The sequence below is a fragment of the Seriola aureovittata genome, chromosome 12, assembly GCF_021018895.1.
Source record: "Seriola aureovittata isolate HTS-2021-v1 ecotype China chromosome 12, ASM2101889v1, whole genome shotgun sequence".
Classification (NCBI taxonomy): Eukaryota; Metazoa; Chordata; class Actinopteri; order Carangiformes; family Carangidae; genus Seriola; species Seriola aureovittata.
In genome coordinates, this window is record NC_079375.1 from 10,777,305 (window position 1) to 10,802,454 (window position 25,150).

General features: G+C 38.7%; 1 protein-coding gene across 1 annotated transcript in view; it reads right to left on the bottom strand.

Annotated features, from left to right (window-relative positions):
- Nucleotides 1-25,150, bottom strand: part of LOC130179108 (vasoactive intestinal polypeptide receptor 1-like) — a 35,925-nt gene that overhangs the window by 10,389 nt on the left and 386 nt on the right. The window contains exons 2-10 of the mRNA XM_056391869.1: nucleotides 24,329-24,437; nucleotides 13,349-13,456; nucleotides 10,404-10,504; nucleotides 9,800-9,897; nucleotides 8,506-8,638; nucleotides 7,630-7,783; nucleotides 2,885-2,945; nucleotides 2,619-2,688; nucleotides 1,454-1,548 (exon numbers count right to left, since the gene is read on the bottom strand). Of these exons, the coding sequence (XP_056247844.1) occupies nucleotides 1,454-1,548; nucleotides 2,619-2,688; nucleotides 2,885-2,945; nucleotides 7,630-7,783; nucleotides 8,506-8,638; nucleotides 9,800-9,897; nucleotides 10,404-10,504; nucleotides 13,349-13,456; nucleotides 24,329-24,437 (929 nt within the window). The remainder of the gene's footprint in view (nucleotides 1-1,453; nucleotides 1,549-2,618; nucleotides 2,689-2,884; nucleotides 2,946-7,629; nucleotides 7,784-8,505; nucleotides 8,639-9,799; nucleotides 9,898-10,403; nucleotides 10,505-13,348; nucleotides 13,457-24,328; nucleotides 24,438-25,150) is intronic.

A 25,150-nucleotide genomic window follows, 5' to 3' on the forward strand; every position in this document is an offset into this window, starting at 1 on the left:
GAAGCTTGGTTTATCATTTAATTCCTGCATTGAACCTGAGCATATTTGATGTTTTTGACCTTCCTGCATTTGCACATGTAAAAATGTATCCGGTGTTTGTTATCGCTGAATTTAAAGTAGTTATCATCTAAGAGGTCAAAGGGTCAGATTAATTCCTGAACTTCTGGCTTTTACCCAACAAATTTCACTGCAGCTTGCAGACGACTGTTTGTGAATATTCAAGTGTGAATTTGGTTTCAGTATTTCTTTTACAAAAGAGGAATTGACACGCCTAATCTATAGTGAGATGCTGGCTCACAGGCAGACATCAAAGACAGAAGCAGAAAGGCGTACATTTATAACTCCAATACAATCTTGAAAAAAGCTTCAGATTGTATCATCATGGTAGAGCAGCTCTCCACTCCATTCCTCAGTCTTTCATTTATCATTGCAGTGCATTTTCTGAATATAAAGTTTGACCTTTTACTTTTAGCCACTTTGTGTTTTAAACTGTTAAAATCGTGATTTTTACAGATTGAAATTTGTGTTTTTATGACTTTTCAATCTCAGTATAACCAACATGACTGTAATTTGCTGAGATTCATCAGTAAGAGTCAGTGTGCAATAAGGTGACGCATTATGATATAATTCTTAAATATAGAAGGTGTAATCAGTGTGGTGTATTATTAGTTTTTAATTAACAGATAACATTTTAAAGTTTTTTAAATTTAAAGTTGGTTCTTTCCTGTTTAAACACTAAAGGATATTTTCTTGGACTTGAGAGACCTGGAGGTAAAGTCAAGATCCCATATGGAGCATTGTTTTTTAGTTAAGGCAGACTACTGAAGTAGGGCCTATCAGATTGGCATCACCTGCTTCTTTTGTCCCTCACTATCATCCCATCATGCCAGCTTATTTTCAGGTGTAGCCTGCCTTTATACCCTGACACTGACCCTCACAGTTGCTCTGTTGACACTCCAACACCGTTTGCTGCTGCTGCTCCTTCCACCACCCCCAAACTCTTCTTACCTTCCTCTTGTGTTGAAGCTTTTGGTATGGCTGACTTAACTGAGATATAATATTCATGAGACTTTGTTAAGTAGGGATTAGTTCTCCCAGCAGAATCATTGTTGCTGCTTGAATTCTTAAAGAGCTTAAGAGAATTGTACTCTGTATCTAACATACACCCATTTCAAATCAAATCAAATCAAATTTATTTATAAAGCACATTTAAAACAAAAGCTGTTGACCAAAGTGCTGTACAATCAGTAACATAAAAACAACACAGCAAGAACACAAACTGGTGAAAACAGACAGAAAAGGCCAAAGAATAAAAATGTGTTTTAAGATGTGATTTAAAAACAGGCAGTCAGGGTAAATGATTAGTTGCTTTACAGAAGTAACTCTGGCTGAACTCAAATTATTGTTGTATGAGTGGTAAAATCAATATCTAGCTCAGTTTGTTGTGACTCACATAAAATGTCCAGTGTCGCTGTTCCCAGTCATGGCTGATGATTTCAGCTTTTGAACCAGAATCCGGATTACGTTGATGAAGATGACTATGTTGACCTGGCAGAGATACATGCACACATATGCACAATTAAACAAATAAATAAACCACCCCAAATACACAGAGACAGAGAAAGAAAACACAAAACATTTTGATGCCAATAAATCTGCTGAAACCTGCAACAATCCCACTTTGGCAAACCAAACTGTAATACGATGTGTGTTAAATTTATCCGAATTTGTGAATAAAAGGGAATATTAGTAGACTCACATTCCCCCCAACAGTGATTGTTTACTCATATCTTAGCAGGTGGAACCGAAGGGCAATAATGATACTTTCCAAAACGGAAATCAAAAAATCCTGCACATTGTCTAACTTATATTAAACAATTTATTGCGACGATTTGGCCCTGGACCTTCATCAGGCAAACGGTTCTCCAACCAGCCAATCGCCTTATCCAAAGTGGAAGATAAATTGAATAGGCGAGTTTATTAAAACTTCATACTTATTTGTACAAAAGTGTCCATAATGCATGTATTACGGTCCTCTACAAGATAGATCATATAAATATAATGTCCAGAGGTTTGTGCAATATCAACACAAAAGTCAGGTTACAGGACAGAAGGAACCAGAAGGTATATATTCATATTCATACATCCAAAACATCAACATCAAGAATCCGGTTGCATGAAAAAAGGAGCCAGGTGGTGTATATATACATATTCATATTTCTACATATCCGGAACCGTGTGGAGCTAGATAAGAACAAAAAACTTTTTCGAAAAATACGAAGAAAACTATTTTTGCTGCAAGTTAGACCATGTGCAGAATTTTTTTATTGCCACTTTGGATCCACTCATTCTTTTCCTACGCCACACCTGCCTCACAAAATAGATGTGCAAAGTTTTCTCCTGCTCCAAACCCAAAAACAAACGCGCAAACTGTAAGGCTTATCTATCTGCTCAAACTTAAGCATACTACCTGTCATGTATGTAGCCACCAAGAGCATATTTAACCACTTTTTACAATATTGTAGGACAGAAAGCTTGACAGGTGCAACAGTAACCCTGGCGGTGCAGGGTGTAGCTAACAGTCAGTTAGAGTTCCTGTTTCATAGCTGTCCACTCACCAGCAGCGACGCTGTTATTGGTCCTTTAATAATCCACCAAATTTCAACTTTGTCTGTGTCGTCCCAGCAACTACAATTAAAGCCAAATAAAATTGAATTAGACATTTAAAATGATGTTGCAATCAAATCAAAATACAAACACTGTAAGAATTACTACTACTTGTTCTTCTGTTAAACATACAGTAGCACATATCTATATCATATCATGAAATGTAATTGCATGAAAACTGAGGTTGCTTTGCTGCACGTAATGTAATATGTCGTACCCTCTGTCATCATAGAAGAATCTGGTCAACACCCAAAGTATGAGAACTGTTGACGGGAGCCCTACAACGTAAGAGCAGAGATTAATTATTCATGCGCTGTCAAATAAAATTAATCCGAATGATAATTGAGCCCCAACGCACATTCAGTGCACTTTTTATGAAAATGTTGTTAGGTATATGAAACATCGTGTTTACTGTGTGAATCCAATTTATCTGTGTCCCACTTGCATCTCCATGACAAAAAAAGAAACAGACACAGGATAAAAGCAGGAGACATGAGAGAAAGCAGCATTGTACAAACCGGAAAGAATCTGATAAGACACATAAGAGCCACTCTGGATACTAAGTGAGCACTAATATATACACACACAGACACACAAACATACACCTCAGGTTCCTTGTCAGGTTGTAAAAACACACATACTCCGCACAGAGATATTTATTTTCAGATTTTCCTCAGCAACAAGTGCATAGCGTTATGTTTTTACCAGGTTTGAATGTTTTGTTTGTTCATATGGCTGTATAGAGAGAACAGCATGTGTTACCACAACTAACCATTGGAAATCTCATGTATGTGGAATGTAGATTTGGCATTACCAGTGGCATTTAAAAATGCAGTATTAATTTTGACAAAAAGTCAAGGTCTCATATCATATCTGATAGAAATGATGTCCAGTTGTCTTTGTACGTCATCATTAGGTGAAACTGGTGTTATCTTTACCCAGTCCTCAGTCTTTACTCAAGAGTCTAGAGCAGTGGTTCCCAACCTATGGGCTGTGAAGGTATTGCAAGTGGCCCAACAAATCATTTGCAAAACAGAATAGTTTTGGTAAAAAGAATTTAAGTATTATTAAAATATATATATATATAATGTTTTACAATGTCTTAAAACAAAATGACTTTTGATTAAAAACATTATTTTTGTTTTTTTCAGACTAAGGCCTATCAATGTGATAAACCATTTTTAGGAATGCTTAAGTTGTCAAAGGCTGGACCACTTTTCCGCTGGACCACATTGTATACTTGTATTGTTACGGAGTGGGCTGCCAACATTTCTGAGATTTTAAAGTGGGCAATAAGTTGGAAAAGGTTGGCATGGAGGCAAGAGCTGAGATAATCTAAAATTACAACATGTTCAATCTTCTTTATTAAAGAGGGCTTTACTACTGTTAGTGTCCTATGGACTTTCTCCATACTCATGGCATGAAGTCTTCTGGAAAATTCTGGGAAGCTCTTTCAGATTTAGTTGAACAGTGATTTATGGACGGAGGCGAAACACTTTACTTCCCTCCCTCCTGTCAAAGCAGGATAGGGTTGATATTAGAAACTCGGCCCTCCAAAGTCTGCAGTTGCCAATTCCAACATCCTCCTGTCTCCAACCCTCAGTGACTCTCTGTAGAATGTCCAAGCAAGTCAAACAAGTGTGTCTAGTCAATACAACACGGAAAACCTACAAAACCTCCTCACTGGAAGGATTATGTCTGCCTGAATGCTGAGGAACCAGCTATTCTGTAATGAGACTGATTCAACCAATGCTTGTTCCCTACTGGGTCTGCTCAGATGGACACCGGGTGATTTGAGCTGACGGCCCGCTGTCACACTTCACCACATCCTGCCATGTGTTCCAGGTCTTATTGATTCTTAACAGTAGGTGAACTGGAGTATAAAAAGTCCAGCATGACCTTCATTTGTAGGGACCTTTATAGTAGTTTTGTCAGCTGTATGTGCTGTCACAGATATTGGCTAAAACCTTTATGAACTAAGATATCTCACTTGGAAATTTCTGCTTCTGTCTCTACAACATCATAGCAGTCATGCTACCGTATCTCACCTTCACTGCTGCGCTAAACAGAACTGGTAGATGTCCTCTGGGCCCCTATAGAGTCTGAATTATACTGTAAAACTGTGGTAACCGGAGAAAGAGGCTGTGGAACTTCATTAGCAGCACTCGAGAGTACAGGCTGAAACAGGAAAACATGCAACAAACAGGAAACAATACAGACAATGGAATGGGAATAGGAAGACAGTATAAATCAGATGAGTGAGCAACACAGGATGACACAAAGGGGAAGCCTTTAAAACATCCGTAGAAAGCTCAGGAAAACAAAAGATACCAGAGAAAACAGAGGGAGAGCTATGGAAACAAGAGCAAGTGCAGCTGCGGTCACTGCTGAGGCAGTTGACTGTAAATAAAACAATGGCAAATTCTTGGGAATTAATTAAATAGATCTCCAACCTATGAATGTGCTGCGTATTAACATGGGGAGACAATATAGTGAATCACTTTACAATATAATTCAGTGTATTGTGTTACAACAGAACAAACAACAGGTTTGGTCAAAAATTACCAGCTGAATCTGACTGTTTCAAGCATCTATAATAATATTTGCTGATTGGATTGTGTTTTATTATCGCTATTATTGTTTTGTGCTATTTATTTGGAAGAGTGTGCTGTCACTATTTCATTTGCCAACCAGTTCATGTAGCAAAGATGCAAAGTGAATAAACAACTCAGCAGCACTGACTGAAAAACAGGAAGGCATGGTCATATTAATGTTTCTGTTTGACGAAATTTACCCGCACATGTACAGTGTTCACGACATGTGGGAGTGAAGATAACGATGAAAGAGACTCCCGTGTTTATGACTTGTGAATATTCACGTGATCAGAAAACTTGAGATAGCAGCTGTCAGTCCTCTTGTGCTGCTGCTTCTCATGGATTCCAGCTGTCTTAATCAATAAACGCTAATTAGACAGACAAACATGTCATTCAGGACGTGTGAGGGTTAAAACTACCGCATTTGTTCAATGTAGCACTATGTTAAATTTCTGCTTTAATTGCCTATAACAATGCACTTTGGCGGGCATGATATATGCATGTTTGTTCACCTCTATTCTTTTTAGCACCAAGTCAAACAGGAAAAAAAAACTTTCCCTGTCATAATTATGAATTTGATGTTGGTGTGAACACTGTTTACTATTTATTAAGTTGAGAAACTGGTAATAACAGTAAATCTGATATGACATGAGAGTGGTATTTGCCCCAAAAAAGGATGTAATGTCACATATCTGATGCAGGTAATTAATAATAAATATTTCTCAGAGCAATCACAGACTCTAAGCAGCGTGTGAAAGTCATGCTACAGTTTGTGGTCTGGTAGTGTGATAATGTACTTAATAATATAGTGATAAAACAAGCTAGAATAGTAGCTCCATTTTCAAACACATTCCTATTGTACGAGTGCATCCTCTCAGTCAAATTTATCATTGTTCGGCCATCAACTGAAGTGAATGAGATATGGAGCAAATATACTGGAAATGTAATGTGACTGCCTGCAGTTAGTTTACAGAGAGTGTTGCTTTCTCAGTTATCCAATGACAGCTAGAAACTTGACAGCCTCTAATGGATGCTGCACCTCTGACATTTCAAAATAAAAGTACACAATAATATAGCTAACTATAAGATAAAAAAGCAAAAACCATTACCATAGTAAAATACAAAATAAAAAAGTATAACTCCACTGAAGTTCATTAACCGCTACCAACATAAACGACCTCTCCAACTGGCTGTCAAATTGCATTGTGGGTAAAGTAGGAATGAGGTTTTGACGTGTTTGAATGTGTGGAATAAAAATCTCTGGATCTGTTGCATCTACTTAATAATTAGCCTATCCAATGCTAAAATCTTCATTCATTCCCCTATGATGTTAGCTTCTGAGACTGTAAAAGTTAATGTTAGGTCATCTGGCTCCCAGACTGAGCTTATTGATGAAAGACAAATCCATCACTGAATGTTTGGCCTTCCAAAAATGTCAGGCTACTTGGTGGTTAAAGTCTCCACTTGTAATTCTCTGTCATATTATCCTGTCTTTCAGTGAGTGCTTTGTTTTTACTGATATTTATTCTTTAGACAGTTTTAAAACTTTTTGTTCCATAGGCAATTCATAAACTTCATAGTTTCCTTGTAAATTTGAAAGTGACACAATTTCCACACATAAATTTGATTTGTCACAAGTGACAGCTTTGAATATATTGTGTGTGTGTGCGTGTGTGTGTGCGTGTGTGTGCGTGTGTGTGCGTGTGTGTGTGCGTGTGTGTGCGTGTGTGCGTGTGTGTGCGTGTGTGTGTGTGTATATGTGGCATACAGAGCCATCAGTGGGTTGATATACCTACATTATTATTATTATTTACATGTTTAACATAATTTCCATTTAGTACAGCTCATGTTGAGAGTGTGGTGAAAATTGTCCGTGTGTTTTATGATAAGGTAAGGTAAGGTTGGTTTATTGTTTGAAAAATGTAGTTTTATCTAGCAGTATGCAGTGTCTAACTCCGACCAGCAGCACTAGCGCATTCGCTACACTGTGTGTTCAGGGACAAGGGAAGTCTCGTGTGAACACGTTCAGAGAACGAGAACACACACTTCAGTGTGAAGTTACTGTGTGTGTGTGTGTGTGTGTGTGTGTGTGTGTGTGTGTGTGTGTGTGTGTGTGTGTGTGTGTGTGTGTGTGTGTGTGTGTGTGTGTGTGTGTGGTGAACGGTGATGATAAAGTACATATGTTTGCTCTTTGCAAAACAAAATAAAAGACTTTCAAATTAAATGTGTAGTGGAGGGCAGCTTCACTCTGCACCACGCTACATATATATATATATATATATATATATATCTCCAACCATCACTTGAGCATCAGCCTGTCATGGCTTTGCCATCCTAAGACGACCCCTTCAGTCATTTCCTCACTCACCCCATCCAATCAGGATATACCACCAGAAGTATTTCCTCTGGGAGACGAAGGTCAGGGCGAGCAGGGTCTGCAGATACATGCCCTCCACCAGCAACCAGAAGTAATTGGCCAAGATGCTGAACTGGAAAAAAGCCACGGCTGACTTACACGCTGTCTAGAGAGAACACAAAAAACCCCAAAGTTGCTAATCAGACATGCAGTGACTACTGTGTCATTACGTTACATTGGAATGGTCTAACACACGGTCTGGGTGGAGGCAGTGCAGCTGGCAGGTCCAGATGACTAATTAAGCAACTTTTTCTCATGTGTCAAAGAGGGAGATAAGAGGTAGAGATGAAAGTAGTTTTGATCCTATTAAATTCAAAGGCTTTAATTATGTCCTATAATCACAAACTACATCTAACATGTCATTTTCGGACTCCATTCTATTATGAATAGACAAAGAACCATAAAACTTAAACTTTGGATTAGGTCATTTAGTCATTGTACATGTGGTAACAAAAGTGTGTGAGTTCTTTCAGTAAGACAAAAGCAGATGATTGAGTATAATCTCATCTGTCATGTCATTATGACAGGTTTGGCAAAACTCATATAAAACACTCCTTTCAAAGACCTGACAAGTCCAATATGTCAAGTTCTTATAATAAAGGATGGGCTACTTTGTGAAATGAGTTTAAACTATGTTGTTGTTCAAAGAATTCATCAATCTTGTCGACTAATTACATGATTTGCAGACAATGGCAAGTAGCCATTCATCAGTTTGCCATGTGTCTTCACATCCTTCGCTCCTGTCTATTTCCATTCTTAACTCAATCACATAGAAGATGTGGGAATCTGCTTTATGGTGGAAACATCATCAGCTAATTCGACCCTCACCGTGGACATGGAGCAGTGATCCAACGTCTCATCAGCAAACAGCACTGTGTCTTTAATGAAAACGGCGCTGGCTCTCAGGACGAAGGAGGAGAACAGGTTGATGTGGATGTAGTTTCTGGTGCAGCGGAACTTTCTGAAAAGAGGAAAACAGAGGGAAAGGAGCCTAACACACACACAGGTATACACAAATATACACAACCAGCTTCAGACTCACTGGCAGTGAACAAATTGATGCCAGCAACAACACCACTGTGCATACAAATTAAGGTCAATGAGCTCCTAAAATACAAAACCAAACGTGATACTGAGCTCTTACAATTGTAAAAATGCATGATAAATTTGACAATATTTGGTTCACATTAACAATAGAGCCCTCTCGGGACATTTTTCACAATGAAAGAAGAAAAAGGCACTAAAAGCAATCTAAAACTGGGCTTAACACTCCAAGTCGACAAGAACACAACACAAGAAAAACAAGTAAAATTTAACACTTTATTGCAGTCACTGTCACTGTGGTACTAAAATTGAATGATTTCCCTGATGTACCTCATATCTCTGAGTGATCATTTTACAAGTAATTATAGCTGAAATCACAGTCTTTGTCTTTAACTTATGTGTTTAGTGAATTTGTCAGACGACGTCATGGTTATAAAAATCTGGATTTTTAGCAGCAGCTTGGAAATGGCTTTGGAAGTTAACATGTAGTCTTAATGGGCGTGTTTCAGTCACTATTTCAAACTTGTTCCATTGTCTGACAAGAGAAACAGAAAAACATGTCAATGAGAACGGCTTTATTGGAATTTGGCTGTATTAGAATACTGCATATGTGATCACAGAGAGTAAGAGAGATGCCAACAGAAAAGGGCTGAAACCGGCTGACACCGGGCAAGATGCAAATAGGACGCGATAATGTCATGAATGTGCTAATTTGCATATTATGTCTAACGACATTTAGAGACTTTTCCAGCAGGCTTTGGCAACTTTCCATTGACAGCTTTCAACTGACCCCAATTTCTCATATTGACCACATTGACCATGGCCCATTATGGTCCAGCCATATAGGTTTTGACCTGGTTAAACCTATATGGTAATCCAGTTCCACCACTGTAAACATGCATGTTTTGGATCATAACTACACAAATGTTGGGTGAGTGGTTGTCCTGTGTGTGTGTGTGTGTGTGTGTGTGTGTGTGTGTGCGTGCGTGCGTGCGTGCGTGCGTGCGTGCGTGCGTGCGTGCGTGCGTGCGTGCGTGCGTGTGTGTGTCCTGGACAGTGTGTGCTCCTCTGGTCTTACCTGAAGGCTGTGAACACCACTATAGCTGTAATGAGGGAGATGAGCGATGTAGCATAGCCCACAGTGTAAACCTGTCTGAACATAGAGAGGTAATTCGTCTGGCGACAGAGAAAAAGAGAAAAAGAGAAAAACAGTGTGTCAGTAAGTGGTGCTGTCAAATGTGTGACTAGGAAATGGCTTGATTAGCAAAATGTCACACAAAATGTCAAACTGTGTGACTGGTGTTAATACTACTACCTGTATTTTTCCATTATTACGCACATAAATAATCACTAAAATAAAGTTTGGAAGAGGGAAACTGAGGAAAAGTTCATTACAGTCACTGAAACATCAAAATTCTGAAACTAATTAACTGTAATTTGCTTCACAGTATGATATCAGACGTCTTTTAAGACTGTGTCATCTCCTAAATTGTTAACATTTATTCCTGAATTAAAAGCATGACTAATATTTTTTTTTTTTTTTTAATCCTGTTACTAACCCTACAAATAGGCCTGAAGTGAAAAAGGAGTCAGCGAGGAAGGAAGACTGGAGAGGAAGCAGGGACAATATGAATAAGCTAAACTGATTGGCATCATTACAACAGCATGTGTGTGTACGCTACCTCAGATTCAGACTCGCTGACATCACTGAAAACACAGGCCTCCTCATAGGGTGGATACATTTCTGACCATCCTTCAACAGTGCAGTTCCTGTAAACATACCCTGATGTGGGGGTAAACGAGGAGAAGTTCAAGAGATGTGACCACTGCAAAGATTCATATCATACAGTCTATTTAGAAGCATAGTGAATCACACGTCTGTACATTTCTATCTATTATTGGACCGGCCTACCAGACACAGGTCCAGGGGCCCACAGGTTAGAGGGCCCATGGGCCAGAGCTTCTTACAAGTTTAAAGTGTCTGTGAACATTTCAAAATTATGACAAAAACACCCAAAATGACCAAAACAAGACACAAAATGACTACAGATGCTGCTCCTGCTTTCACTTTTGGGAGTCTTGCTCCTGTGTAGGAGGGTTGGGAGGCCTCAGACATGTCTGTGCCCACGGGCCTGTTGTTTCTTAATTGGTCCATGTTTGAGCTCCTTATGAAATGCTGCTGCTTCAGTAAAAGCACAAGTTGAGTTCCTAGGAGGTCCATGGGATCTTTTAAAAAGGTCAATGAGCCTTTCAGTGGATTAACTCAGTATAGCGTATCATGTCCTCGTGTAGCCTGACATCCCATCTCTGCTGTACCTTGTTCCTTTGCTTCAGGGAGCAAGCGAGTTGTAGTCATAACATATAATTTTTCTGTTCCTCAATTGCGCTAATAAACCAAATGATAAATACTTGAATACAATCCTTACTCTTACTGGATTTAGCAAGTGCAATTTTTCATTTAATAATTTTTCATAATAACTGATAAATAATAAAAGAATCGGAGGCGCTTAGGGGCAGCGGAAACAAATTGTGAAAATGCTGACCATACTATCATCCTAACAGTTTGTTTGGAGTTGTGTTTCTGAACACCTGGTCAGTGTAAGTCCAATACACACTCATATTTTTAGCTCTGTCTTTAGTCTCTACCAACTCCTGAGGGAACTATGTGACTCTTTAGCTGCGTAATGCTCTACCATGTTCACCAGCTAGTCACTAACTGCGTCCGTCTCTTGTTTGCTTCTGGGTAGGTAGTGTACCGTGGATTTTGAAACTCATTATAAAGCTCCATAAGGCTAAGGGAAGCTGCAGATTCAGGCTATAATTCTCTGCAGCTTTATCACTATAGGCGACCCCTTTCACATCGTTATTTGATGCATTATTATTATAAAAATATTAATTACAGCTGCTTTAAGTAAAGGATACGAATACTTATGAATACTCCACCACAGCTGTTTTGGTCATGCAACCCTATGGTTTAAAGCTCAAAATCTTTATAGGCCAATTACTCATTCAGTTTATTCTGCTTAATAACAATCTTAATAATTTAATTTACTACAATTAAACCGTGAACTGCCATATACTCCTGTAAACATCATAGTAAAAACAAACAAACAAAAAAAGCTCATGTTAGAACCTGATTCGCAGTATTACAGTGATCTTACTAAGTTTATATTCTCATGCATTAGAAACTGTATTGTGAAAACCCGACTATACAATCTAAATGAGCTCCAATACAGTCTAAATGGGTGCACCTGCTGTTTATGTGTATGTGTATTTGTGTTCCTGTGTGCTGGTGCCACTGACCGCAATTTTCATTTCTCATTTTTATAATTTTACTTTTTTTTTTCACACTCACTCTCCTTTTTCCAAATGACATACTCTGGCTACATTGTTATGGAAAGATGTCATTCCTGTGCACTTGAATATTAGCACATTTGGACCACTACACTGACATTTCCTCTCTTGGACCATTTCACTCCATTAGTGCTTTGAGTCAGAAAATATTTGAAGCTTTCACGTCCTTGTTCACGTCTACTGACATTTACCCCTGGTTAACGTCCATTTGGAAGCAGCAGGTGTCAGGAGAAGGTTGTCAGCTGGATCGCTCGATGCACTGCTGTGTTGGTTGGATTGTACGTGGAAATGTGTAACGCCGCAGAAGAGATAGCACGAGCAAGCATTAGCTGGACTGTTGTGCGTTTGTTTGAACAAAGAAACACAGAAATGCACAGCAGTGGGTTTTCTCTATTCCCTTTGAGCTGAGCAAACAGGAACCAGCAGAGTTCAAATGCTGCCAACTGCACCGCTGAAAGCAAAGACTCTGGTGTGTTTGGGTGATCTGCAATTCAGATCGTGATGAGCCAGGGTTTCCATCAAGCTATAGGAGGAAAGAACATTATTCCTTAATCATCCTGACCTTACCTTCCTTAATGATCCTATGATAATGACTATCAAGGCAATGGAGTACAAACACACCAACATTTTTTCTTCTTAAGACTGAGAGACAGAGGTTTCCATGTTTAAAAAATGTAAAACTACCTGGCCTATAAACACTAATTTACTCATGCAAATGATTAATAATTTATAACACTTTATTATTTCAAACAATGAAATGACTTGTTAAAGATTAAATAAACACCAAAATGTACATTTGCCCTAAGCAACTGTTTTGGAAGGATATTAACTCATAACCACTTTTAATTTCATGACTATATTATCATAGCTTAAGAACATGTCTCTATTAGTGTCATCACTACTATCTTTCTGGAAACACAAATCCTACATCAGCCTGAGAGGATGTCAGAATGTGACGTATTAACCCTGCAGACAAGATTTCAAATCATTTCTTCTGTCAGAAATCTCCCAGAGCATGCATATATATATATATATATATATATATATATATATATATATATTCTTGCCAACAAACATACATGAATAATTCATACTGTGCTCCCTCATCAGGGTGACTCCAGCCTGCATTAGTGCTGCAGACTTTACAGTACAGATAATCATCCTTAGAAGTGGAGCGACAATGCACCACTGCAGAATGGAGCTTGTACGTTACCTCCTGTATTTAAACTACTGTATTGATTAGGTTATTGAGAATGATTCTCAACACACAAACCTTGATTGCTGGAGAAATGCTGAAAGACTTCGGAGCATGAAACATTGACCACCTGCCCGACTTCCGTTCTCAGCCAACATCTGATCTCGTCCCACTCTGTTTTACACCCTGCAATCACAGACAAGGGGAGGACCGGGAGCGTCAGTCAATGAAGTCTCTCAATCACCGTGTCGTCAATATTTGAGTAATTTCACAGCAATATAAAAGTTGTCACGGTTCCCCCAAACTCCCCCAGGTGGCAAACACACAAGAATGAGCGTCTGTTACCATGAATACAGATATATTCTTTGATCTGAGGAGGCAAACAAATCCAGCTTCAGGGCTTGTAGGGAAGACATGATTGCCTATCCAGGAGAGGAAGGAGACCAGGATTGTGCTGTTTGGATCAAAACAACAACAGCCTAGCTCCCTACAGGATATAGGTGCAGTAACTCCAAATGCTCAAGTAATTTTGAGGATCACAATAATCAAACCTGCTCCCCTTCAAATTGCATTTATGTACAACTAAACTGTAACAGCAGATATGCTTTGTAGCAAACATAATTGCTGACTAGATTATGTTCTGAGGCAACGTTTTTGGATGAATGAAAGACGGAATGAATGACTGAATGAAACTACTTTTATTAACAGCAGTGAAGTCACCATGAGGTGGTTGGGTTGGATGGGAGGTACAAACTGTCTCAGTCTCGTCTGTGGTCAGGTTAAGGAAACAAAATCATTTTGATACATGTTAGGGAAATTATGCTTTTGGTTAAATGTAATAATAAAATTCTGTGCTTAAATAAAGTGATATTTATATATAAATAGAAAACACAATCTGGTCTGTGTTCTTGCCGTTTAGTTGTATATTAACATAATTTAAAGGCGGGAACCTTTGTTGCATGTCATATCCATGTATTTTTTCTCCTCTTATTTCCTGTCTGCCTCCAAACTGTCCATCCTGACCGGCAAAAAGGCGCGCTCTGTCCTTCCATAGCAGCTGTAGCAAGTTTATTATATCATAGACGTTATCGCATAAAAATCACATGAATGTCCATACTCTGTTTACTGCTCGCATAATTCCTTTAGTAGTCTCATATTTAATCTCTGTAGAGTTCACACTTTCTGTCAGTTCTGTGTCGTCACATTAATATCAGCTGATTAGTTCTGTCTGCTGGGCTGAAGTTGTCACACACATTTCTTCATGAAAAGTGAGACACCATCTGATTCTGTTGCTTCTTCAGGGCCCAGAGTGCGAGACTTAATAAGTACTCTGTTCTGAATCCTGAAATGTTTTTATTTCTCTCTGAAATCGCATGTTAGCAGCATGGCTCTATGGATGGCAATGTCTTTCTGTCATTTGGTCTCCCACTTTGGTCCCTTACACAGATCTCTTGACAACTATTAGATTGCCATGAAATTTGTACAGACGTTTATGGTACCCAGACGGTAAAAGGGCCAGTATACTCCATCTAAACCAGCAGGATCTGTGTCCAGCCACTTTCTAAAACTGACAATTTGAGATTCACACCCACTTCACACTGTGCTTGACCAGCTGTGCAGCAGTAAGAGAGGAGCCAGGTATTGTACTTCCATCTCCAGCTCTCCTTTTCTCATTTGTTACACAACTTGTGGCCGAGTTTTTAAATTATGTCATTTGTCCCGCCTTTCTTTGACAGTTGGCTTTTCACTCCACCTACAAGAGTGGCCATTTGGATCAGGTTCAAACACTTGCTAAGTCCAATGTGGTTGAACAGCATGTCTTATGAACTAGTTCTGACAGATCATAAACTGGCCCTTAGTCCTTATGACTTTGGCGCCCCCATCACTTTTTCCTTAGCACCACCATGAGGTTCACATTGGTGGTTTTGAGTGAAATGTCTTGGAACATTCTTCTTCCCTTTAGGATGACTTGTAATAACTTTGATGAGCCCTTAACTTTTCAACGACATCAATATTTGTGAAATACTGACAATGACATCCCCATCAACCCCAGCTGTTATTTCTGTTTAGTGCTAATTAGCAAATGGCGCCATGATGACGCACTAAACGAAGAACATGATGAACCTAATAAATGTCAATGTGATGCATTGTCACTGGAAGCATTGTGACCACGTTGTGTGAGCAAATACCTCTGTACCATGGCTGTAGATGTGTAGATGTTGTGTTTTCTATAAAGTGTGTTTGTTGACATTTTTTGCACATCAGGGCAACACCTGAATGACAGAAAGGATACTTTCTGCTTATAAAGGAGAACAGCCAGTTTATGTATTCACATAAGCAGTTTAAGCAGACAATTGCTTTTCTTACAGTATCCGTATAGTAGCAACATTATTGTGTGCCTGTAAATGTGTCACTGAGGAAAAAAGGATCCTGTGCTATAATTCATCAGTCAAATGCCTCAGCGTCTGGCAATATTTCTGACAGACTCGATGAATTTATAAATGTCCTGAACGACGGGTTTCTCACAGCATCCCATAGTTCCTGCTCTTATATTTACTGAGAACATAGAAACGTTTCAGTCAACCTCAGGCCTTGAAAAAACCATCCACACTAACCACAAATAGATGACCTGAATACCTAGTCACAGACTTTTTCTCATGTAAGAGAGGATATTTCTATTAATCCTAACCTAATAAATCTATATAAGTGCATAAAATCAGCTGACAGGTTTTATCCTTAGTCCAGCAGAGCTGCACTTACATTGTCCTGTTTCTGTAAATGGATTATAATCAAAGCTTTTGCTCAATGTCACGCACACCAGGTATTTCCATCTGCTGTCTTACATTTTCCAGATTCTGGATAAACCTGGGATTACTTACTGCTATTGAATGAACTAATTTACATATCAATGTTGTTCTTTTCTGTCCCTGACATGGTCTCAGGAGATACGGTGACAGGTATTTGACAGGAGTAACCGAATGAATGGACGGAGTTACTCCCCTCTGATGAATATTAATCGTAGTGATAAACATGGTGTGTGGTGCTGCAAATATCTGCAGCCATCTCCATCCACATGGAGTAAATGTTAACAGCATGATGAATTTAAAAAAAAAAAAGAAAGCAAGGAATTGCTTGTTTTTTGTTTTTTTTTCATTTATCCCCAAGGCAGGAGTGAACCAAAATAAATATCAAATACTTTTTCAGCAGGAAATCTGTTATCTGTAAGTTTCCAGGAATATAAAAATAAAATTAAAGATAAAGGCCGAGAGTGATTTCTGACTAAGACGTCAACACAACCTGTCTACATGTGAAATTAGGACTCTTACTCTTCACTCAGCAGGACGTCATTCATTTCATCACATTTTTTCACCCATATATTTCACATTTCTTTAATTTGTGTGTGTCAAAAAGGGGATATTTATGTTATCAAAGCATGTGAGGGACAGAAAGAACAAATCAATATAATATTTAAATTCATTTTTATCTAGGACTGTTAGAGATTTTTGGCTCATGTACTGCAAAGTCATTTCTGTTATAACAAGCCAGCAGCCATGCTGTCAGCTCTGTGACGCTGTAATGCCTATTTTAAAGAGGACGAAACTACTGGATGGACAAGAAAGACAGAAATCGAAAATTTGTTTTTTGAATTTCAGCAGTCATTCTAAAGTAGCCTAAATTTAATAATTGGCCAGAGAGCAGTCTTTGGTAGCTTACATGAGAAGAGTTTGTCAAGCTGTGAACAAGAACGTGAATGTATTACGTAGAAAAGTCAACATGGTAATTCACTTGTGAGATTTTTATGATATCATATGTAGTATTTGATGAAAAATAGAAAGCTGGGAGACCGACAGATGGAAGACAACCTGAAATGTTGACCTGAATTTGGTTCTTGATAAAAAGTCAGAGGATTACCAAAGTTCACAAAGACCTCAACTGTCTACACCAGTTTACATGGTAGTCCCCTCTACACTTGTTGAGACGTTTCCCTCAGAAAACATGGACCTGCTGGTGGCTCTAGAGGGAAAGTCAGGGGATCATCAGTCATTAGGATGAATCCTCCAGTGACCATGAATGTCTCTATAAATTTGCATGACAATCTATTAAATAATTGTTGAAATATTTTGCTTTGGACAAAAGTGGTGTGGCTAAAAATCATAAAGGTGTTAATGTAATACAGTAGTTTGGTTGATAAGACCTTAAAAGTGTTATCCTTTAACTCAACCAAACATAATGTTAAAAAGTCTACCAGACAAATGCATTTAATTTCACATTGGGATGATTATTTAAACACCTAACATTTAAAAATGAATTAAAATGAAAACATTGTACTAAAAGAGTCTCTGCCTGGTGATGTGTACTCCAGGTAATGTCAGCCATCCCCTGTGGCTGCTGACATTCAGCTGAGACAGAGCAGTGACTTAGAGGCAGCAATCTGTCTGAGTGAAATATCCATTTTCTCTTGGTGCCTTATTTCATTTGTACAAATCCAGCATATCTAATCCATTATCCACTACTTTCCTGCGTTTCCCTATCTCGCAAAACCAACCACTTCCACATCCAATCAGGTGGTCTGATGAAAATGATGTCACTTTCAACGTAAAAGGGGTAGTAGGGTGGCGCTGTGCAATTATTCACGCAGGACCTTGGAGTTGGATGATTCACGCTGCTGTCAGGCTGCGTCAGACTCATATTCCTGACAGTGAGGATCTTGGAGGGGAAGAGGGATTGTGTTGAAATGCACTTCCATATCGTCTGTCATGTTACTGACTAACTGCAAAATGAGTTGTTGTCTCAGGGGTGGCACTATGAATTGTGGGGTTTACACTACAGTTGACTCAAACACACAACCAACACACTATCGCCACATGTTTGACTTTACAGGTCCTCATATAGGCTACAGGAGTTATCATATATCTGTTTTAGCCATGCTAGTGGTGTTGCTCTATGGATGGAAACGCCAAATCTGTCTCTCAACCACTTTGGTCCAGACTGAAATAACTCACTAACAATTGGATCAATTGTCATGAAATAAAGTACAGACAGTCGTACCCAGAGGATGAATCTTAATGACTTTTTGTGAACCCCTGACATTTCACCAGTTTTCTTTTACCCAAAACCTGCCAAGGGAGAACTGCTTGGTCTCGGTCTGCACCGGAGTATAACCTGGCAAATTGTATTTCTGTCTTTTCCAGTTTTTTGCAGAAAAAAACCCAAAAAACACAGATGCTATATCATATATTAGAAAAGAAATCATTAGTTTTGGGGGAACCCAGCGCAGCGTGAAATTGAAGTATATATTATTTACAGATATATATTTGCCAACCACCAAACATCCTGGAACACTTCTACCCTGAGAGACAATTTCCACAGCTGACATTCAGACAGGCTTCGTAACATTGAGGTAAATCAGTTGCAGAACAACGCTCACTGGCCAACTGCTGCTATAAAAGGCAAAATTTCCTGCAGTGAAAAAAGTTGATTTGCGTCATCTTCAGATCTAATCTGCAACTCTCCGTGCGTTTATGTCCGCAATAAACTGTTAAATTATAATAATAGGTCTCCTCCCTGTGTTGAGGGCTTCAGCCCGCACTAAACCATAATTAATGACACCTTAAAAAACAATGCTTTTCGAACCGCTCTCTGTCAAGTGCATCTTGTTACGATCCATTCTGAATAAGACGATTAAAACTGGCAGTGAAGTACTGGGTTGAAAATAAAGGATGTCGCTACAAGCTTGCAGTTTACTATCTGTTGGGGTTTGAGAGAGAGGGAATGCAAAATTTGCAGCATCTTTATACAGAGACTAAATAGCTGTACTGAGGTAATTGGTATCAGGGATTAAAGGATTTTATTCTCCAATGTTGTGGTTATTTGCTGTGGTTGATGCCAGAATCAGATGTTGGTTTCTAAATTTTAGATTTGGTGTGAGGGGAAACATCTTCTTAGCGCATTGTATGTGGGAGGTTTACACAGATGGCTCTAATCCTAATAAAATCCTAACAGAAAAACAGAGGCATCTATTTAAGAGAGGAAACCGCTTCCAAATAGTATTTCAGTTTTCACGGCAGAGACAGTGGCACGTTTATGGGCACTTTGGTGGGGAGGAACAAACAAAACCAACAGCTGTGTTATTAGCACAGACTCTGCTGCTGCATTAATAGCACTGACGACCAGGAGAGCTGAAGGTAGACCTGATTCGAATACTGAACTTCACGTTTCTCTATAAGATTTTTCTGGCAGGTTGTTGGGGTGAATTTAAGTCATGCTGGAGTGGAGGGCAAGAAAAAAACATATTAATTCATTTTACAAAGTTAGAGAGTTGTAGCATCATCAGACAGGTCTAATGTTTCAGTGGATTATTTGCTATCAACTGACAACCTGGCAAATGTGATAAAATAGTTGCTTTTCTGGGGTTGATACACACTGAGAGTATGTGGGCTCATATAGAAAACAATGGGTGTGGGTGGGTGTTTTGCATCCTACGGTTAGTTTTGGATGGTTGCTTCCAATTTGTTTTTGATATTAGAAATATAAAAATTTTCAGGGAGGTTTTAAATTTTCTACAATTAGCTAGATGGCAGTGAAATACTGATTCAGGTTGTAGTCTGCTCCAAATGAAGAAAATGATGACGCTTTTTAACAATGTCGGCCTATTGGTCTGTCGGTCAGTTGGTTCACCACTTTGGTCGAGACTGAATTATCTGAACTACTATTGGATGGGATGCTGTGAAATTATATACAGACATTCGTGGTTCCCAGAGGATGAATCCTAATGACTTTGGTGAAGCTGAACAAGCAATATATAGACTCACAAAAATATATATACGTACAGTTTGTATATCTCCCTTCTCTATGACGGCCATCTTTTCACTTCACCTTCAGTTGTGGTTGCTCAATTCTAAATATTTTTGAATTCAGATGTGGTCAGACAGCACGCCTTACAAAATATTTATTTTCTTGTCATAGTGTGGACATGCTAGAATTTTTTTTTTCTACAGGTTAGGTCTTTTGCACTGTGTCTAAACCAAAGTAACAGGTTATCTAAGTTGCTCGCTTCAAGCTGTTTATCACATTGCTCTTACAGATTAGATTGCTTCCAAGTGCAATTGAAAATTTGACTGTCTGTCAAGTGGGGTGAATAATATTCCCATTAGGGAGTTCCCACCTCGAGATGCTTAAATTCAGCTCTCTGGATTTGAGTCACAGACAACTGAGAGTGATGTGACAACCGTGATGTGCTGATTATGAAAAGATTCCACTCTTAGTATGAGAGTAGAGGCACAAAAGAAAGAGGCACAATTATATGATCCCCGATAAACATTTGTCGTCATTCACCCATAAAACAAAAGTGACAGTGAGTGCAGAGAAAACCATGAATTATGGAAACTTACACTGTTTGGCCGGGATACATCTTTTGTATTTGGTCTGAATCACGGGGGGAATTTTGACCTAACGTGGGGAAAACCATAAAGTTGTATTCCCTGCTGTGTCTAACTGTGGATGATTAATTTCAAACATTTCCTTTCAGATCAACCAAAAGGTTTTGTCACCCACTGAGCGGGACTCTATTCTTAGGCATTTATTAAAAGGCAGCTCTAGAGGAAGCTATACACTTACCCACTTGAATGTCACCTCATTTAGGATTAACAGTGAAGTTTTGAAATGACTTTGGACACCAAGTGAGTGCTTCCAGAGCACCGCTGAGGGAGGAACTGGATGACGGCATCATTTATTAAGCAGAATGCATTCAGTTTTCAAAGTGGGATCTTATGTTTTAATGGGATTCAATTTTTTATGTTTTGTGTATATCTGTCTGTTTTTTCAATGTCAGAAAGGATTGTTTCTCGGTTTCTGCATACCAGAATTACAATTACTTAGTGCTTCAACAGAATTGTTGTCTTTCCTGGGACTCTCGTCAAACTTTCAACATTCAAATAGCAACATTTACATTACAAATGTTAGAAAATTTGATTGTTAATCAATTGAAGAATCAACGCATGGCTGAGATATAGTCAATTAATGGATATGTCAATCAAATGAAAATTGCTCTACATCAACTTGAAGGCATGCATAATTGGATTACTGGTGTACAAACAGATAAAGAATGACATAATGAAATACAGATGTAATCGTGAAATATAAATTCATTAGAGAAGTTGTAATTGTTGAAAACACTACTTATTAATAGGGAGATTAAAATAAAGTGCTGTAATAATTCAGTGCCAATTTTTATTTTTTTATTTTTATTGTTTTAGTTATTGTGGCTAAGTTATTTAAGAACATGACCAAGAGCCTACAGCTACACTAGAGGCCCTGTCAGGCTGTACACGGTGCTGCTCTGAGCTAAATGCTAACATCAACATGCTAAAATGCCCACAATGGCAATGCTAATGTTTAGCTGGTATAATGTTTATTACGTTCACCATCTTAGTTTAGCATGTGAGCATGCTAACGTTTAGTAAATAACAAATAAAGTATGTCATTAGTTCTGCAGGGATTTGATCATAAAATCTGACCTAATGATGGCACCGAATGGAAAGTCAGAGTTATTACTGTTGATCTTGAGGGGGACTTGATGAAACTATGACCAAAATTTAATGACAGATATTTCACGTAAAACCACAAAAGTGAACCTCATGGTGGCGTTTTGTTGATTGGACAAATTGAACAATTTGAAGACGTCACCTTGGACTTTCTAAATTTCTGAGGGGTATTTTTGATTTTATTTTTACATTTCAAGGACTATGCAACTTATCACTTGATCGATAAAATAATCAACAGGTTAATTGATGATGAAAATTGCTAATAATTAGTTACAGCCAGTTCATGTCCATCATTTTAATGGTTGCTTTTTGGCCAATGGCCCCACACTTAACACCAGTATACAGTGTCTACTTTGCCCATTACCACCAGGAGTCTGTCAATGATGACTGTTACTATTTCAATTATTACAAAGGTGAGACTTCAACTCTGCATGACTCTCCAACTCTGCATGATTACATGTCACCTGCAAGGTTGGCATCACACTGACGGACGTACTAACACACCTACTTCGACAGTGAAATTCATCAGCGGACATTTATCTGCGTAATGAGCAGCGGATGACAGCTTTGCACCAAAGTGTTGTGTCGCTCCAATGTTCAGAGTCATCGGGGGTAATTAAGATCAAATTAGTCTGGAAATGTTAAAGTTCATCACTCTCACAGAGGGGAGTTGCCAGAGTGTTGTTATTCTGGGGCAGTTTCTGATGAAGGGGTGAAGAGCAGAGACACACAGTGTGGCCCTCTGGGAGACGCCAGGTTCATTAGTATATAATGAAGTAAATGAGTCAGATTGGAAGGACAGGCAGGTAAAGCCTCACCAGGAGGAAGAACAGGTGTCAGTGTGTGTGTTAGATCATCATGATGACAATAACAGGGTGTAGTGTCACTGTGTCCGTGCACACCACAGATTTCAGTCATTCTCTGCATTTTCAGTCTTTTCAAAATAAGATAAAATAAGATAAAAAAAATAAATAGAACTTTAGTAATCCCACACAAAATTGAAGCAGTGTCACACACTTGTTTTGTGTGCTTCGAATGTAATAACTACATTTTTAAGCTGCTTTCACAAGACAACCCCCAACTAGTGTACACTAGTCTAATTATTTGTTCTCTCTTTTGCTGACAGTGTAAATTCTGTGTGTGATCAGTAAAGTTTATCTGATCTTATATTAAACTCCCCCTCAACTCAAACTTGTTTTGTGTAATGAGTTCGACTAATTATGATGAGCTCAATAATTTTTGCATACTCAAATAAAAAGTATAGATAATAAAAGTTATTAAAAAAGTATTATGAACGAAATTTACTCAAAGTACATGTTCATCATAAAATTGTGTCCTGTGACTGTTACAATAAATTACATTGTTGAAAGTGACGTATCAATGTGTAAGCAGCATTTTACTGTTGTGGCTGTTTGAACTGATTTTATATTTAAGTGGTTCCCAACCTCGGGGTCGAGCCCCTCCAAAGGGTCACAAGATGAATCTGAGAAGTCATGAGATGATTAATGGGAGTATAAGTTCTGACACATATTTAGGCAAATTTGTCAGACTTTTCTCTGATCTTTACTTTTTCGGGCCTGGAATTGTTATTTAAATTAAACCATGTGAGAAGTTTAGTGTAGAAATGTCTTTTTGGTGGAACTGCTAAGAACTCATAGACGTCTGAAAGATGACAAGAGGCACAGGCGCTGATTTTTTTTTTTTTTTTTTTTTTGTCAGAGGACACAAGCCAAAAACATTAGGAACTATTGGTTTTAGTTTTAACAAAGTGTTGTATTTGATAAACGTATCATATGTAAAATTTTAATCTGAAAAGATAGTAGAGTAACAGACTCTCCTGTGTTTGCTATGTGTTTAGGTAGTGTGTCCCCTTGGAGTTGCTGTAAGGCTGTTGTAAAGTGGCTGCTGGGGGATGGTCACACATGTAGTGAAGAAATAAAAAGGAGTGTGGCTGCTGTTCATCGTACTCCGTTTCCATGCCCTGTTCATTATTTTACTACTAAGTACACACAGTTAGAACCCAAGACGCTTGGTTACACTAGTTTTGTTCAAGACTCATGGCCTAAAAGTCTTGACTGCATTTAGTCCACTGTCAGCCATTCATGTCTTGAAGTCACATGAAGGTTTATGTGGTCATCTATGGCCTTAATGTCTCCTGCATGTGCTCAGGCATCAGAGTCATCACACGAATTAAGCTAAAAACCATGAAATGTCCATCCACAAAACAAGAAAACCGATTAAATCTTAAGAAAAGTCCTACAGAAAGTTTAAGCTCCATCATTTGCTTCCATGGGTGTCTAGAATCTGCTTCTTTTAGTTTCATCTCTTAAATTTTACTTTGCTCCCCAGTTCTGTTTTTTTTCTTTTTTTTTTAGTTTAACCCACATTCCCATCTATTAAAAACCTCTGGCAGTGTTTCACAGTTATTTCTCAAAGTGTGTGTTTATGTGCAGCAAACACAAAGCAGCAGCAGCAGCAGCAGCAGCAGCTGCAGCAGCATCAAACACGAACCCACCGCTGTGGTCGGTCTGGTTTTGCGCCTCGCTCCTCCTCGTCTGGCTACAAATCTCCCGAGCCCTCAGGTGCTCGGAGATGATGGCGCAGTCCGGATGAATTGCTTCAGCCTGGAAATAACGAGACAACTAAGTTATCTACAGCTCCACACGCAGAGACACACGCACCACAAGCCGATGCTCTTCTTCGCCTGCAGCTTGGACGAGTTTGTGATGCGTTAAGTGGGCACAGCCATGGTGCACATAGCATGAGCATGCAAACAAACAAACACCAACAACAACAGACACACCTCGGGAGGACAGACACTTTATTTTCTGGTCACTTCTTCAGATGTATTTTTCAACATGTGTTCCCTTTAGTCACAAAACCGTCTCGGATTATGTTTGAATTTTAGGGAAAAAAATGATAAAAGTCGAAAATAAATAAAGAGTTTTTAAATTTCCCTGCAAATGCAAGCTTTTTAAGTTGATTTAAGTTGATATTTGGTGCTAGAAACTAATAATCTGTTTTGCAAATTAATCCTCAGATCTTGCAGACTGAGGAACAACATCTGGACCCTCATTTTTTAAAATAAGATTTCTCATCCATATTTTCCCTCCGGTCTCTGTCTGAGTGACAGACGGGTGGCGGTGATGGATGCAGTTCGTGAGGCCTGATCGTCCGCTAATTAGCACCGGCAGCTTAATGAGGACATTTGTTGGCCAAGTGTAGCGTGTGCTCCAAAGAGCCAGAGAAGGGCACGCGATAATAACGGTAATAGCATTGCAATAAAGATGTAATTAGGGTGTAATTAAGTAGACCGGTTCCTAATTAGAGTGTTTTG